This window comes from Myotis brandtii, unplaced genomic scaffold (genome assembly GCF_000412655.1).
Source record: "Myotis brandtii unplaced genomic scaffold, ASM41265v1 scaffold134, whole genome shotgun sequence".
Lineage (NCBI taxonomy): Eukaryota > Metazoa > Chordata > Mammalia > Chiroptera > Vespertilionidae > Myotis > Myotis brandtii.
Window position 1 is genome coordinate 1,765,532 of NW_005354756.1, and position 12,789 is coordinate 1,778,320.

At 48.4% G+C, this 12,789-nt stretch overlaps 1 protein-coding gene across 1 annotated transcript in view; it reads right to left on the reverse strand.

Moving 5' to 3' along the window:
• Positions 1-12,789, reverse strand: part of ENTPD3 (ectonucleoside triphosphate diphosphohydrolase 3) — a 49,006-nt gene that overhangs the window by 29,331 nt on the left and 6,886 nt on the right. The window contains exons 4-5 of the mRNA XM_005860408.2: positions 9,336-9,453; positions 2,191-2,341 (exon numbers count right to left, since the gene is read on the reverse strand). Coding sequence (XP_005860470.1) covers positions 2,191-2,341; positions 9,336-9,453 — 269 coding nt within the window. The remainder of the gene's footprint in view (positions 1-2,190; positions 2,342-9,335; positions 9,454-12,789) is intronic.

Below are 12,789 nucleotides of genomic sequence, written 5' to 3' on the forward strand. Positions count from 1 at the left end.
TTCCCAGATGTGTGCGACACAAGGCAACCCCTCCTGCCAGCTACGGCTTCCTGGGTGACAGGAAGGGACCGCAGGGAGCACTAGGTACCTGCCAACCTGCCAAGCAGGAAAACAGATTCCAGGAAAAGCACCACTAGTTCTCTCCTCCCCTACCTGTGCCTGCCCCGCCCTCCACCTCGTCCAAAGAGCCTTGTGCTGCTCTGACTCAGATCAGCAGAGGAAAGGAGACGGGAAGGCACAGAAGTGGTATGAGTCATCTCTTGGGGGCACCATAAAAAGGAGCCCTCATCAAGCCAGAAGGAAGGGGAGCTCAGGAGGGGGCGGGAAGGAAGAGGGTCGACTCTCCAGCTCCGCTCTTTGGGAGTGCTCCACCAGGGGGGATATGAGGACGCTCGGGGGCGTCACTGGGTGGAATCCATTCGTGTGCTGCCCTCGGAGGGGTGGCAACATAGTAGTTTCATGTCACCCAGGACATGGTGTGATCATGCCATTCACCCGCTGCCATTTCACCGGGCCATTATCTTCCCTTCCATCCCTGTGTTAAGAAAGCCAGGGCCACGGGCTCACTCTTGGCTCACGAAGAAAGAGCAGTGCGACAAGCAGTAGCAAGCGATCGGTGCTTGGAAAAGAATTCAGAGTTTCCCTAGCTTCATCTGTTCTCATCCAGGACGATTCCCATTAATTTTTAAAAATATTTGCCTTTTCTAGCCACTAAAATGTCAGCTAGTTGCTCCGAAGACATGGCTCGCCATCAGAAAGTTTCACAAGGAGGAGTTAATATTCAATGCATTCAAATGGAACATTCATTCATCTTTTTCCCCAAGCGTTGACCTTTCTACCCATGGTGCTGGTCACGGGCTATCAATCACAGAGCCTTGTAGTTATTTCTCACTCAGAGGACTGGGAGGGGGAAAAAGCATCAAAGTAAAAGTTGGGTTCTTTGTTTCCATGTGGAAGAAAAGGCAGGAGGAAGGGATTTCTATATCATTTCTATTTCAGGTAAATTCAATGACTAAAACACGGCAGATTCTAAGAAATTCCACATTCCTCTTGGTCAACCAGGACACAGGAATAGGAACAAGGGTAGGAAAACGGCAAGAAAAAGGCCCAATCCAACTAAGATTTTTTTGGATGGCGATGTTGAAGGGGCCCTGTTTGCTTGTTCCTTTGTGTCTCCTTCATGCCTACATGCGATCTGACATTCCTGGGATCACAGACAAGGGGGCTTGGGAGGAGAATGAGTGTCATCTTTTGGGGATAAAGCCTGATTTTTCAAAGTTTGGAGCAGCTTCTACCCTAGAGAGATTTGAGTTCGATGTTGTTGTTTTTTAAAACGATTTTTTTCTTTTATTTCAAGGCCAATGAAATACTATAATGGAGAAATGGAGATAAATGGCCTTCAGAAACAATGCAACTGGGCTAAGTCATGGCTGCAAATCTAGAAGGAACTGCTTAGTTGGATGAAATGAGATGTTTGTTTCATAATAACTCCAAAGGCTTTGATGGGGTGAGGGGAGGTGCAGACATTTCGTGACTTTGAAGTAGATTTCAGTGTCGTTTTGTACATGGGTACAAGCTACATAGCTATGGGTGGCCCTCAGTGGAGCTGGTTGTGCACAGGTGTCAACATAGGAGGTGTCATAAACAATTTCTACTTTTTGCCCAGCTGGTGTGGCTCAATGGTTGAGCATTGCCCTATGAACCAGGAGGTCAGCGTTCAATTCCTGGTCAGGGCACATGCCCGGGTTACAGGCTCGATCCCCAGTAAGGGGCATGCAGGAGGCAGCCGACCAATGATTCTCTCTCATCACTGATGTTTCTATCTTTCCCTCTCCCTGCCTCTCTGAAATCAATTAAAAAATATATTAAACAACAAAAACAACAACAAAGTTTCTACTTTTCTAAAAACTAGAGTTAACCCTGTGAACAGATTTCATGTCACCTTCCCCTTTCTCAGAGTTCTCATTCGAATTGCCAAGGGCAAGGGAATCGATTTCAGAACTATTTCTTTCTGGGTATTAAAATAAAGACGAAAAATTTCCCAACTTTTTAAAGTCTACATTTATGGCAGAATATGGGCTTCTGTCTTTGGGATTTGTTCCCAGAAACAGAGTTACGTTCTTGGCAAAGTCCAACACATTCTTGGCTATTTTGGTCACATGGGCTGCTCCGTGCCCGTCCTGCCCTTACCTCAGCAAGCGCATCCCAGCCGTCGCGCCCAGGTAAATGTGCGTGGATCCCTGCAGGTGGGCGGGAATCTGCTCCTTGACTTTTTGCATGCAATCCTCGAAGGCTTTGGGGGCATCTTGGGGGTTTTTCCCATAGCTGGAGATCCCAGAGCCTAAAGAGCAAGCAGTCAGCACTTCTTAGCAACCCCAGGAACCAACAAGAGCAGCACAACTTTCAAATAAAAAACCAATCAGCTTTGGAAATGAATAGGTTTCAGTGGGTGGGTGTGCTCGGTGCCTTGGTGAGTCAACTCCCAAAATAGGAAGGAGGGAATTACAAAGGTGAAAAAACTGAGCCAGGGTGAAAAAATTAACCTGCTTAAAAAAGTTCTTGAATTGGTAAAGGGGTCACATATACGGTAATGGAAGGAAACGACTTCAGGTGGTGAGCATGCAGTAGAGTCCACAGATATCAAACTATATTGTGTACACCGGAAATTTATGTCATGTTAATAATCAATGCTACCTCAATAAATTCAATTTTAAAAATATACCCAGACCTCACCTTCTAGAGAGCCTCAGTCTACCCTTATAGCAGGCTGCCTTAATAAATGCACTTTTACAAAAAACGTTCTCATTTTAGACATTTCAAATGTAAATAAAAGTAGGGAGAATAATGCAGGGAACCCACGCACCACCTCCCAGCTCCAACAATGATCACCTCTTACTTCACCTGCACCCCCGCCCCCATTCTCTCCTCAGAAGCAAACCGCAGACATGGTATCTTTTCATCCTGCGAATATTTCAGTGTGCATCACCAGAGACAAGAGTTCTTTTAAAGAGGCATGGCCACCACCCACTATTATACCTATAAGAACTTAAAGTCGCCCTTTAACACAGTCAAATATCTAGTTAAGGTTCACATTTGCTCTTTGGTCATATTTTTTCTCCGCCCCCCCCCCCCCTTTTTCCCTTTTTTTTTTTTTTTAAAAAAAAATTTCTAGTTTATTTGAATTAGAGTCCAAATAAATCCCACCCATTGCAGTTGGTTGGCAGATCTCTAAGTCTCTCTTAATCTAGAGCAGTGGATCTCAACCTTGGCTGCACATTAGAATCACCGGGGAATCTTTTTAAAATCCTGATTTCTGGGCCTCATCCTCCGGAAATTCTGTTTCTTTGTTACTAATGTTGTGGCCCCACCCCATAACAAAGAAACAGAATTTCCGGAGGATGAGGCCCAGAAATCAGGATTTTAAAAAGATTCCCAGGTGATTCTAATGTGCAGCCAAGGTTGAGAACCACTGATCTAGAGGCTGTGCATCTCTATTTTTTCTTGGTAATTCAAAATTTTCCCCCCTCCCAATTTAATTTGGCTTGTAGAGTTCCCCACAGCCTAGAAGTTGCTGACCGAATCCCCATGGTTCATTTTTAACATGTTATTTGGTCCCGGTTTTTCGTAGAAATTGGTAACTGAATGTTGAGGCTTAATCAGATTCAGGCTTGAAACAAGAATTCATAGGGATTAGTGCGTACTTCCAATCAGAGGCGCCAGTGATTGGCTGTTTCTCTTTGGGTGCAGGCACCAATGATCGCTGCTGAGACCCGTCGGTCCAGGAGGGCCTGTAAAATGGTGATATTTTCTACCTAAAATGCTGTCATGGGAGAAGAGCTACCCCACCATGAACTATTTGGTTACCCTACAGTACCGTTTGTCCAGAGAAGACAGGATAAGAGCTTGATTCTGTTCCTTTATTTACCAGCTTAAAAATACAGACTGCCTCTCCAATATCCTTCTAACTTAGTCAGAGAGGGATTTTGTTTGTTTGTTTTGTATGTTAGGAACATATACTGGTAAAGGTATATTTGATGCGTTTCAATTCATTGCAGTTATTCTTACTGAGCCTTCTTCAGTTGGCCCCGAGTCCTCTGAGATCTTTGCTTTCTGACACGGTGAGATGTGTCAATGACCTTATCTACTTCCTGCCCCAGATCTGGGCTCAGCCATTTCTCCAAGGAGCCCTGGTTGCTTTTACTGAGTAATGGTATTTAGCACCCAAAGTTTGGGAGCTACGGTGCTCACTGTAAGTTTTCTCAGAGGACAGACCTCAGGAAAACTTTATTTCCAGAGAAAAATATATCATGAATTCTTGTTGGTGCTTCTAATTCAAAACTACAGGTTTTTACTGAAATTCTTTAATTTTTCTACCCTGATCTTCTTTTTTCTATGCTACCAATCCTGTTTGCTAGCACTCCAACTTAACAACTCATTTGCTTTATTTCACAGTCCACACACAAGTCTCAGTATGACAACACCGCACTACCACCAACTGTATCATCATTGAAAACAGTCTAAGATTATTTTAAAGTTCTTTCTGTCCTTGGGGAATATCCCACTAGGCATGTACAGTTTCCAGAAATAAAGCTTTCTTGAAATACATATTTTGTCTGCCTATTGGCTGTGGCTGCTTTTATGCTCACATGGTAGAGTTACATAGTTATGTCAGAAACCATGTGGCCAACAAGTAAAGAGTATTTAGCACCTAACTCTTTACAGAAAACGTTTGCCAGCTTGACTTAGGCCCCTCCATCCAACTTCCTGTGCCCAAAATCAAATTCCTCAATCCCTGCAAGTCCCCAGCTGACTGCACAGGGAAATGGTACCATCACCTGCAGTTACCAGCTCAGAACTGATGCTCAGGCACCATCAACGGGATGCCTCACATTGAATCTATCCTTAATTCTTGTTGGCTCTCCTTTCACAACAGCTCTCCAATCTGAGCCCACCTCACCCCGTCCCCCAGGGCCATTCCAGACCAGAATTTCTTAACCTCAGCACTGCTCACATTGGGCCGGATAACTCTTGTGGAGGCTGTCTTGTGCCTTGTGCGATGTTTAGCTGCATCTCTGTCCTCTACCACTAGGTGCCAGCACCATCCCCAACCCCAGCTGGGACCATTGAAAATGTCCCCAGACAAATGTTCCCAGGGGGTGGATGGAACAGGGGGAGGGGCAAAATCCCCCCATGCTGAGAAGCACCTGTCCAGGCCAGACCATCACAGCATCATCTGTCACCCGCACTGTTCTAATAGCCCTGGCTTCCCTGCTTCCAATCTTAGCCTATCACTACGTGTTCTGTATCAACAGAGGGATCCGTTAAAATGGTAAGTCATAAGTTGGGAGGGTTGGGGGGTGGGGGCGGTATGAGATCAACCAAAGGGCTTGTATGCATGCATATAAGCATAACCAATAAACACAAGACACTGGGGGGTAGGGGAGGCCGGGGGAAGGTCAAGGGGGGAAAAAAGGAGACATATGTAATACTCTTTGTAATACTTTAAGCAATAAAACAAAATTAAAAAAAAATGGTAAGTCATAGCATGTTAGTTTCCTGATCAGAACCTCCTAGTGGCTTCCCAATATACTTTGCAGAAATTGCACTGGAGTCGAAGTCAGAGCCCTACTGTCTCTCAAGCCACGAGCTGGCCTGGCTACAGCTTTGGTCTCCTCTCTCCCTTCCCCTTCCTCTTCCTCATTCTGCTCCAGCCACCCTGGCCCCTTTGCTTTTCCTGGAAAATGCGGAGCAGCTTCTACCTTGGCCTTTTCTCTTGCTCAGCGTGTTCTTCCCTCAAAAACTTGCATGGCTCACTCTCTTGTCCCACTTTTGTCTCTGCATAACTGTCACCTTTTTTGTTCTTCCCCGAAGATCATGTCTAAAATAGCACGATCACTCTCTATCCACCTGCCTGGCTTGATTTCTCTTTGCAGAACTTCTCCCTGACACATCACATATCTGTTTATTATCTATCTCCTTCATTAGAATGTACGTTCTGTAACAGCAGAGCCTGTATATTTTGTTTGTTTTAGAATTCCCAGTCTCAAGAAATGTTACTGGCAAATGGCAGGTACCCAGTAAACATTTATTAAATAAAAGAAGGAACTAATGAATCAATCAATCAATCAATGAGTTTTTCAAACCAGCATGCAACTCTACGGGAAGGGGGTCGTTTGCTCCCGGCTGCAGCAAACAAACTACATTCTGCTAGAGCTGGCCTCGGGATGGGGACTGGGCCATCCGAGCATGTCACCTGTTTCCATAAGGTCCCGTAAGCCTCCTGGAGGGAAAAGAGACTGGGCTCATGGGCTCCTGGGATACTGGGATTCTCAACCCCAAGAACAGAGTTAAAACTGTATTCCAATCTGGGGACGGAGGGGCGGGCAGACGACACAAAACTTACTCCAGGTGGGACAGCAGCATAAGACACACGTGTCTGAGCAAAGGGTGCTGTCAACACTGTAGTGGCTGGTCCCTGGGGCAACTCTTGAAGGGGTTTCCATAGAGGAGAAGGCTCCAGTGGCGTTTAAGGAGGTTTTAAGCTCCGGTGTAGAGGGAAAACATGAGTGTCCCTGTGGGAGAAGGCAGCAGCAGGCAGGAGTGCTGCCCACAGCGAAACAGAGGAGGGGTGTCAAGGAGGCAGTCCCCCCCAAGAAGGGCTCCACACCAGCACGGGGACCAGCACCCAGGGAACTCCCAGAAAAGAGCAGCAACCTAGACTGACACACACCAGGGCACCCCCGAGAAAGAAATTCCTGAGGGCCCAGGCATTCGGGAAACACAGCAGGGCAAGCAAGCATTCAACATCCCCTCGGATTGCCTAAGACGGGGGAGTCCCAGGGAAATTTGCAATTGAGAAACCAGAAACCCAAATTATCCTTGGAGAAGCCACATGTCCTCGAGGGGGTGACACTTAACCAGACTTCAGCTCTGTAATTAAGCTTTCCTTTGTGGTCCTTGGGTCGTTCAGGGTATATATGGATCACGGAGGCTACTGTGATCAAAGGAGGGGAGACCCATTTCTGGAGGTGGTGTGGGCTCCATGACCCCGCTCCTCCCCTCAATCCCGCCCTGGGTGGGCCAAGGCCCCCACCCCTGAGAGACAGCCCGTGTTCCTTCCCATGACAGTCTCACGTCTCCCTACAAGTCAGAGGGACGTCAGGGCTGACTTGGCTACATTGCTTTCCCGGGTCGAACAGACCTTATAACTCTGGCACAGAAAACCTAAAGTGTGATGCCCCGTGAACAGTAATAGCTAACACGGTTTGAGTGCTTAGTGTATGCCAGGCGTTTGCTACCTGCTTTACATATATTATGGCATTTAATCTTCAAATCTCTCCTATGGGGGAGGCTTTACTATTGTTATGCTTTGTATTTGAGAGATGAGGGGGTCAAGATGCAGAGAGGTTCGATCCCTTTGCAGAGCTCACACAGCCGGGATGAGGGGAAGTCTTAATCACTATTCTCCACTCTCCTCTCTTCTTGAAATGGGTGGTCTCTCTTTTCTAAACAAGCATCCTGGGCCCTCTTTCCTGCCCGGAGGGGAGAGCAGCTCAGACATCAGGAGAACAGAGATGGGATTTCTGGCTCAGGTCAGAGCAAGGCTACTGCTGCCTGTGCCATGTGGACAAGCAGCACCCATCCAACTTTCTTGTTGTAATGAGCCCAGAGAGGGGCCACGCAGATGCCCTTCCAATAAAGACTTACCGTCCTAGCCGCCAGCAACTTCAGGGTTTGCCTCAACGGTAGAGAGCTGCCTTGCTCTTTCCAGGGTGGCAACATCCAAAGACTGGAGGTGACAGGGTATGGCTACCCAGCCACTCCAGGCCATTTCAGCCCAAAGAAAACTACGATCGGCTGAAGCTTTGCCAGGCCTGCGTTGCACTTTATCGCTCTTCTGTCTAATCCTTCTCCCTACCCGCTCCTTCAACAGGTGGGGATCTCCAGGAACTACCTGGTCTCCTTAACTTAAACTTAACTGTGACACCTATGCATCATGGTAGATGAGGCCAGGATGCTCTCCACAGCAGGGCAGGTGATCAGAATTCACCCTGGTCTTCAAAAGAAGACTGTTAGGAAAGGTTAACTCTGCCTCTCAACTTTTTCTTTTAAAAAAAATATTCTTATTGATTTCAGAGAGGAAGGGAGGGGAGAGAGAGAGAGAGAGAGAGAGAGAAACATCAATGACAAGAGAGAATCATCGATCAGCTGCCTCCTGCACACCCTGCAATGGAGATTGAGCCCACAACCTGGGCATGTGCCCTGACCCGGAATTGAACCAGAAACCTCGCGGTGCACAGAACAACATCCAACTGAGCCACACGGGTCAGGGCAGTTTTTACATTTTAAAATGGTGGCAGAGGAGTTAAAAGAAGAATAAAGAGTATCTTGTGACTTGTGAAAAGTTCAGGGTCTATCCATAAAGCTTTACTGGAACAGAGCCATGCCTGCTTGTTTCTGTATTGTCCATCTCCCTCCACCCCCCTCCCCACACCCCATACACCTGCTCGGAGACAACCTGTCTCCCGTGTTCCTGCATGTTTTATGAGCACAGACACTGATTGCCTTTGTTCTGGATTATTTTTCAAGGATGTTTGCAGAGCAAACAGGCTCCGAAGACAGAGAAAAGTTGCACCCCAGAGCAAAAGGCAGGCACTCTCAGTGCCCCTTATAAATGTTTCAGATTCCCTAATCTCAGGTTTCTCGTCTGTAATACAACCCACTGTGCGAGCAGATACTGTCTGGCCCTCTTTGCATCATCCTCAGAGAACCCGCATATGAAAAGGAGCTGATACTCTGGCTGCTGCTATTGCTGTGAATAACAAACTGCCCTTTATTTGTGACCCAGGAATCTTGTGTCTCCCACCAGCATCCATGAAAGAGCGGCAGGTAACGTCTCAGACCACTCGCAGTTCTTGACATGCCCCCCAAACCTGTGTGGTTTTTGTTGTTGTTGTGGTTCCACTTATTTATTTATTTAAAAAATTCTTTATTGTTGAAAGTATTACATATGTCCTCCCCCCCCCATTGGTCCCCTCCAGCCCACTCCCACCCCCTGCCTTCGCCACCCTATTGTCTGTGTCCATGGGTTATGCACATATGCATGCAAGGTCTTTGCAAACCTCTATGTTTTACAGATGAGAAAACGGTGGCCCAGAGAAGGGCAGGGACTGACGCAAGGTCACTGTTACTGATGAGGAGCAGCACTAGCATGAGATCTCATCGTTTCCTGGCACCCAGTCCAGGCAGCTTCTCGGGACCCCTCCCGGCCTTCAAGGACACAGGACTCTCCCTTGGCCTCCCTCTGGGCCTCCCAGACCCACTCTGGGCCTTACCTTTCACACTGCATTTGGAGGTTTGGCTGACCACGCCGGTATTGTTCTCCTTCTCCGCTGGCCACTGATACACGTAGACTGTGGTTCTGGAAGACCCGGCATCGAGCACGATTCCATACTGAAGAACGGGGGGGGGGGGGGGTGGGGGTGGTTAGAAATGGGCTGGGCTTCTCTGAAAACTCCTTTCCCCAGTGGCCCCCGAACACTCTCAAGAGCTTAGTCCACACTGCTTCACGTAGGGAAGGGCTGACTGAGAAGAAAAAACTATTTGCTCCAAAGCAATGCTGTCTCCTGGGACTGTGGGGGGAGAAGGGGACAGAGGGAGGGAGGGATGATGTTCTAGGGCACGGTTCTCAGCCGTGGCCACACATTAGAATCACTTGGGGAGCTTTGGGAACTCCCAATGCCAAGGCCGTGCCCCACGCCTATTCAGCCAGAATCTTTGCAGTCCTTAAAGCTCCCTTGGTGACTGATTCCTTATGCAGCCAAGGCTGAAGCGTAGTGCTCCAAGGACCCTGCATACAAAGACAGGCCCGTGAGTCCCCTTCATCCAGACCTCTGAGGTCGGGGACAGAGCCACCTGGGGCTCAGGAGGGAAATGGATAGTCACCTCCTGCCCTCCACTCTCCAAACTTGCAGGCCTGTCATCCTGGAATAAACAACCAAAGGGAAACTATAGGTGGATGTGTGCACAAGGGAGACACATTACTATCTGAATCAGCCCTCAGAATTAAAGTATTCATATTTTTTTCTTTCTTAGACAATATTTCTGTTGATTTTTAGAGAGAGAGGAAAGGAGAAAGAGAAACATCGATGTGAAAGCAGAACACCCATCGGCTGCTTCTTGCACGCCCCCTACTGGGAATCGAGCCTACAACCTGGACATGTGCCCTGACCGGAACCGAACCAGCAACCTTTTGGTGCAAGGGATGACACCCAACCTACTGAGCCACACCGGCCAGGGCTAGACATATGCCTTTAAAACAACACAGGAACATATTGTACATAGTCTTTTCCAATGCTTTTTTCTTACTTAAAATGATATGAACATTTCTCCCTGCCAATATAGCCATTTTCAGTACATTCCGCACATCCACTGTGAGATTTACAATAATTTATTGAACTGATTCCAGACATGTAGGAGGTTTCCAACTTTCTACTACACAAATTTTTGCTTCATTTGAAATGGGCCCAAATAATAAAAAATGCTGCTTCGGCTCCTGAATCCCAGCTTCTCTGTGACATGAGTTAGAACATCCTGTGTTCACTGGTATTTGAACTTGGACAGCCCTTCAGTCTGATAAATGTTGGTCAGGATCCTGACCTGACACCTTCCACGGCGAATAAGGGAGGCATTGTTCACCACCCGTCCCAGAGTCCCAGGCAGAGGCTCGCCGAGAGATTAAAGTGCTGGTGGAAACCCGAAGGCAAGAGGGAAAGCAGGCAAGAGGGAGGTCTGAGCTCCACATTATGTTTGCTTCCTCTCCTCCCTCCCACTGTGGAGCTGATCAGCACCCCAGTACCGGCCCTTCCATGCCTGGTGCTCCCCGTGAAATGGAGAGAGAGAATAAGGGAACAGTGACTCCCTCCAGGGGGTACCTGCCTTTCCCCAAATCTCTGTTCCAACCCTTCACAAAGCAAGCGGCTGCCTGTGTATGAAGCCCGGGACCGCTGGGCCTGGGTCAGAGAGAAGAAAGAACATCCATTCTCATGTGTAATCCGCTGGAATCCAGTTCTCATGGGGTGGGGGTGGGGGTGGGGAGCCAGAGCCTCCACTTGGTGAGCCTGGAGAGATGGCAGCCCCCCGGGCACCTGCTGATGCGGGGACAGGGGTCAGCCTTGAGGCCCAGGGCTACTGCTAGTACCACCCAACCGCCCCCACCACGGTTCACTGACATTTTCAAAAGTGGGAAAATGGGTCTTTGACCAGTTTTCAGAGCTCATTTTCTTCGATCAGTGGAATTCAATGTGGTTCCAGGGAGGGGGGAGAGGGAATGCATTTCATTCAGTTCAGCCAGGTGGGTGACGTTGGGATGAGGAAGAGTAAGGAACCCGCTGTCTAATGTAGATTCAGAGAGAAACAGGGCTGGAATGTGGGTTAACCCACAGTGAACAGTCTTCTTCGTGGATGCCATGGTCCAAAACGTAAGGACTGTGTGAGCTTCTGGCAAAAGCAAAAGCAGAGGTCATGAGTTCATCTTTCTCAGATTGTTTTATTAGTAGTAGCAGTAGTTGTATTACTATATCATCATCATTACTGTTACTGTAAGAGAATAATAGTAGTAGTAAGTATTTATTTAGTACTTACTATATGCCAGGCACTGCACCAAGTGCTTTCATATGACTGCGCTCATAATGCAGGTGTTTTCATCATCCCCATTAAACAGATGGGGAAACCAGGCCTCACAGGGTAACTGCCCAAGGTCACAGAGCTGGGGTCAAGCCTGGGTCTCATAGACTCTCAAACCTGTACTCCTAGTCCCCACGCTTTCATGGAGTTCCCAGGAAACCGCGTCTAGCAGGTGCCTGTTTAGTCAATAGGTGCCTGAGCCGGCCTGGCAGACTGACTGTTCAGACAAAAAGTCCCCGAAAGCGAACTCCTGGCTAAGTGGGATGCAGGTCTGGCTGGAGAGGAGGTGGTCCGAGTTGGACAAGGAGCCCAGGCTTTCTGGAAAGGAAGAAACCCATGATCTAACTCACTCTCCAAGGGGCAGAGCAGGTGGGCCACAGGCACCAGAGATGCAGGCTGCGGGTCCCAGCTTGATGGGGGTTAGAAGGAATGGTTTCAATGCAGCGGGGCCCAGTGGCTGTGCTTCCGAGGGTAATGGCCAAGCAAGGGAGAGTGGCCCAACGTGTCACAGCAGAAAAGCCGCGCCCTGGAAACCCTGAGACTGTGCGGGCCCCTCCCTCTCCAACAGTGACATCATGCGGCTGCATGGGCGAGGCCTGGGGTATTGATCACACGGGGCTGAGCAACTCCAGGGCTTCCGGACAGTTGCTGATGGGAGGTGGGGATGTGAAGGCTCAGGAGGAAGATCCCGGACTTGATACGAAAGCCAGCGGGGCTGAGTGAAAGGAACAGTGATGTCATCATGTTTACACTTCGAGCTGGTAGAGCAGGTCAGACCAGTAACAGTGAGAAGGGGACTGGGGGACATTTCGACCCTTAACTAAGTTTTACAAGTTCCGCTCTTAAACTCAGGCAAACCAAGGTTAGGAAAGCCCTGGTTGGATTGAATTGCCAGACACCATGACCTTTTACGAGGGTCTTGAGGAGCATCCCATGCCCCCTCCCCAACTGCCCCCGACAGGCCACGGTGGAGCTGGCCCCTCCTAACCAACTGTCAGGTCCGCGCAAAGGAAAAGGGGGCTCCGGGTATGACAACATAAACATGACAATGAAAAAGCCCTCATATTCAGTCAACCCTCCCCCCACACCCCCCTTCTCCCCGCC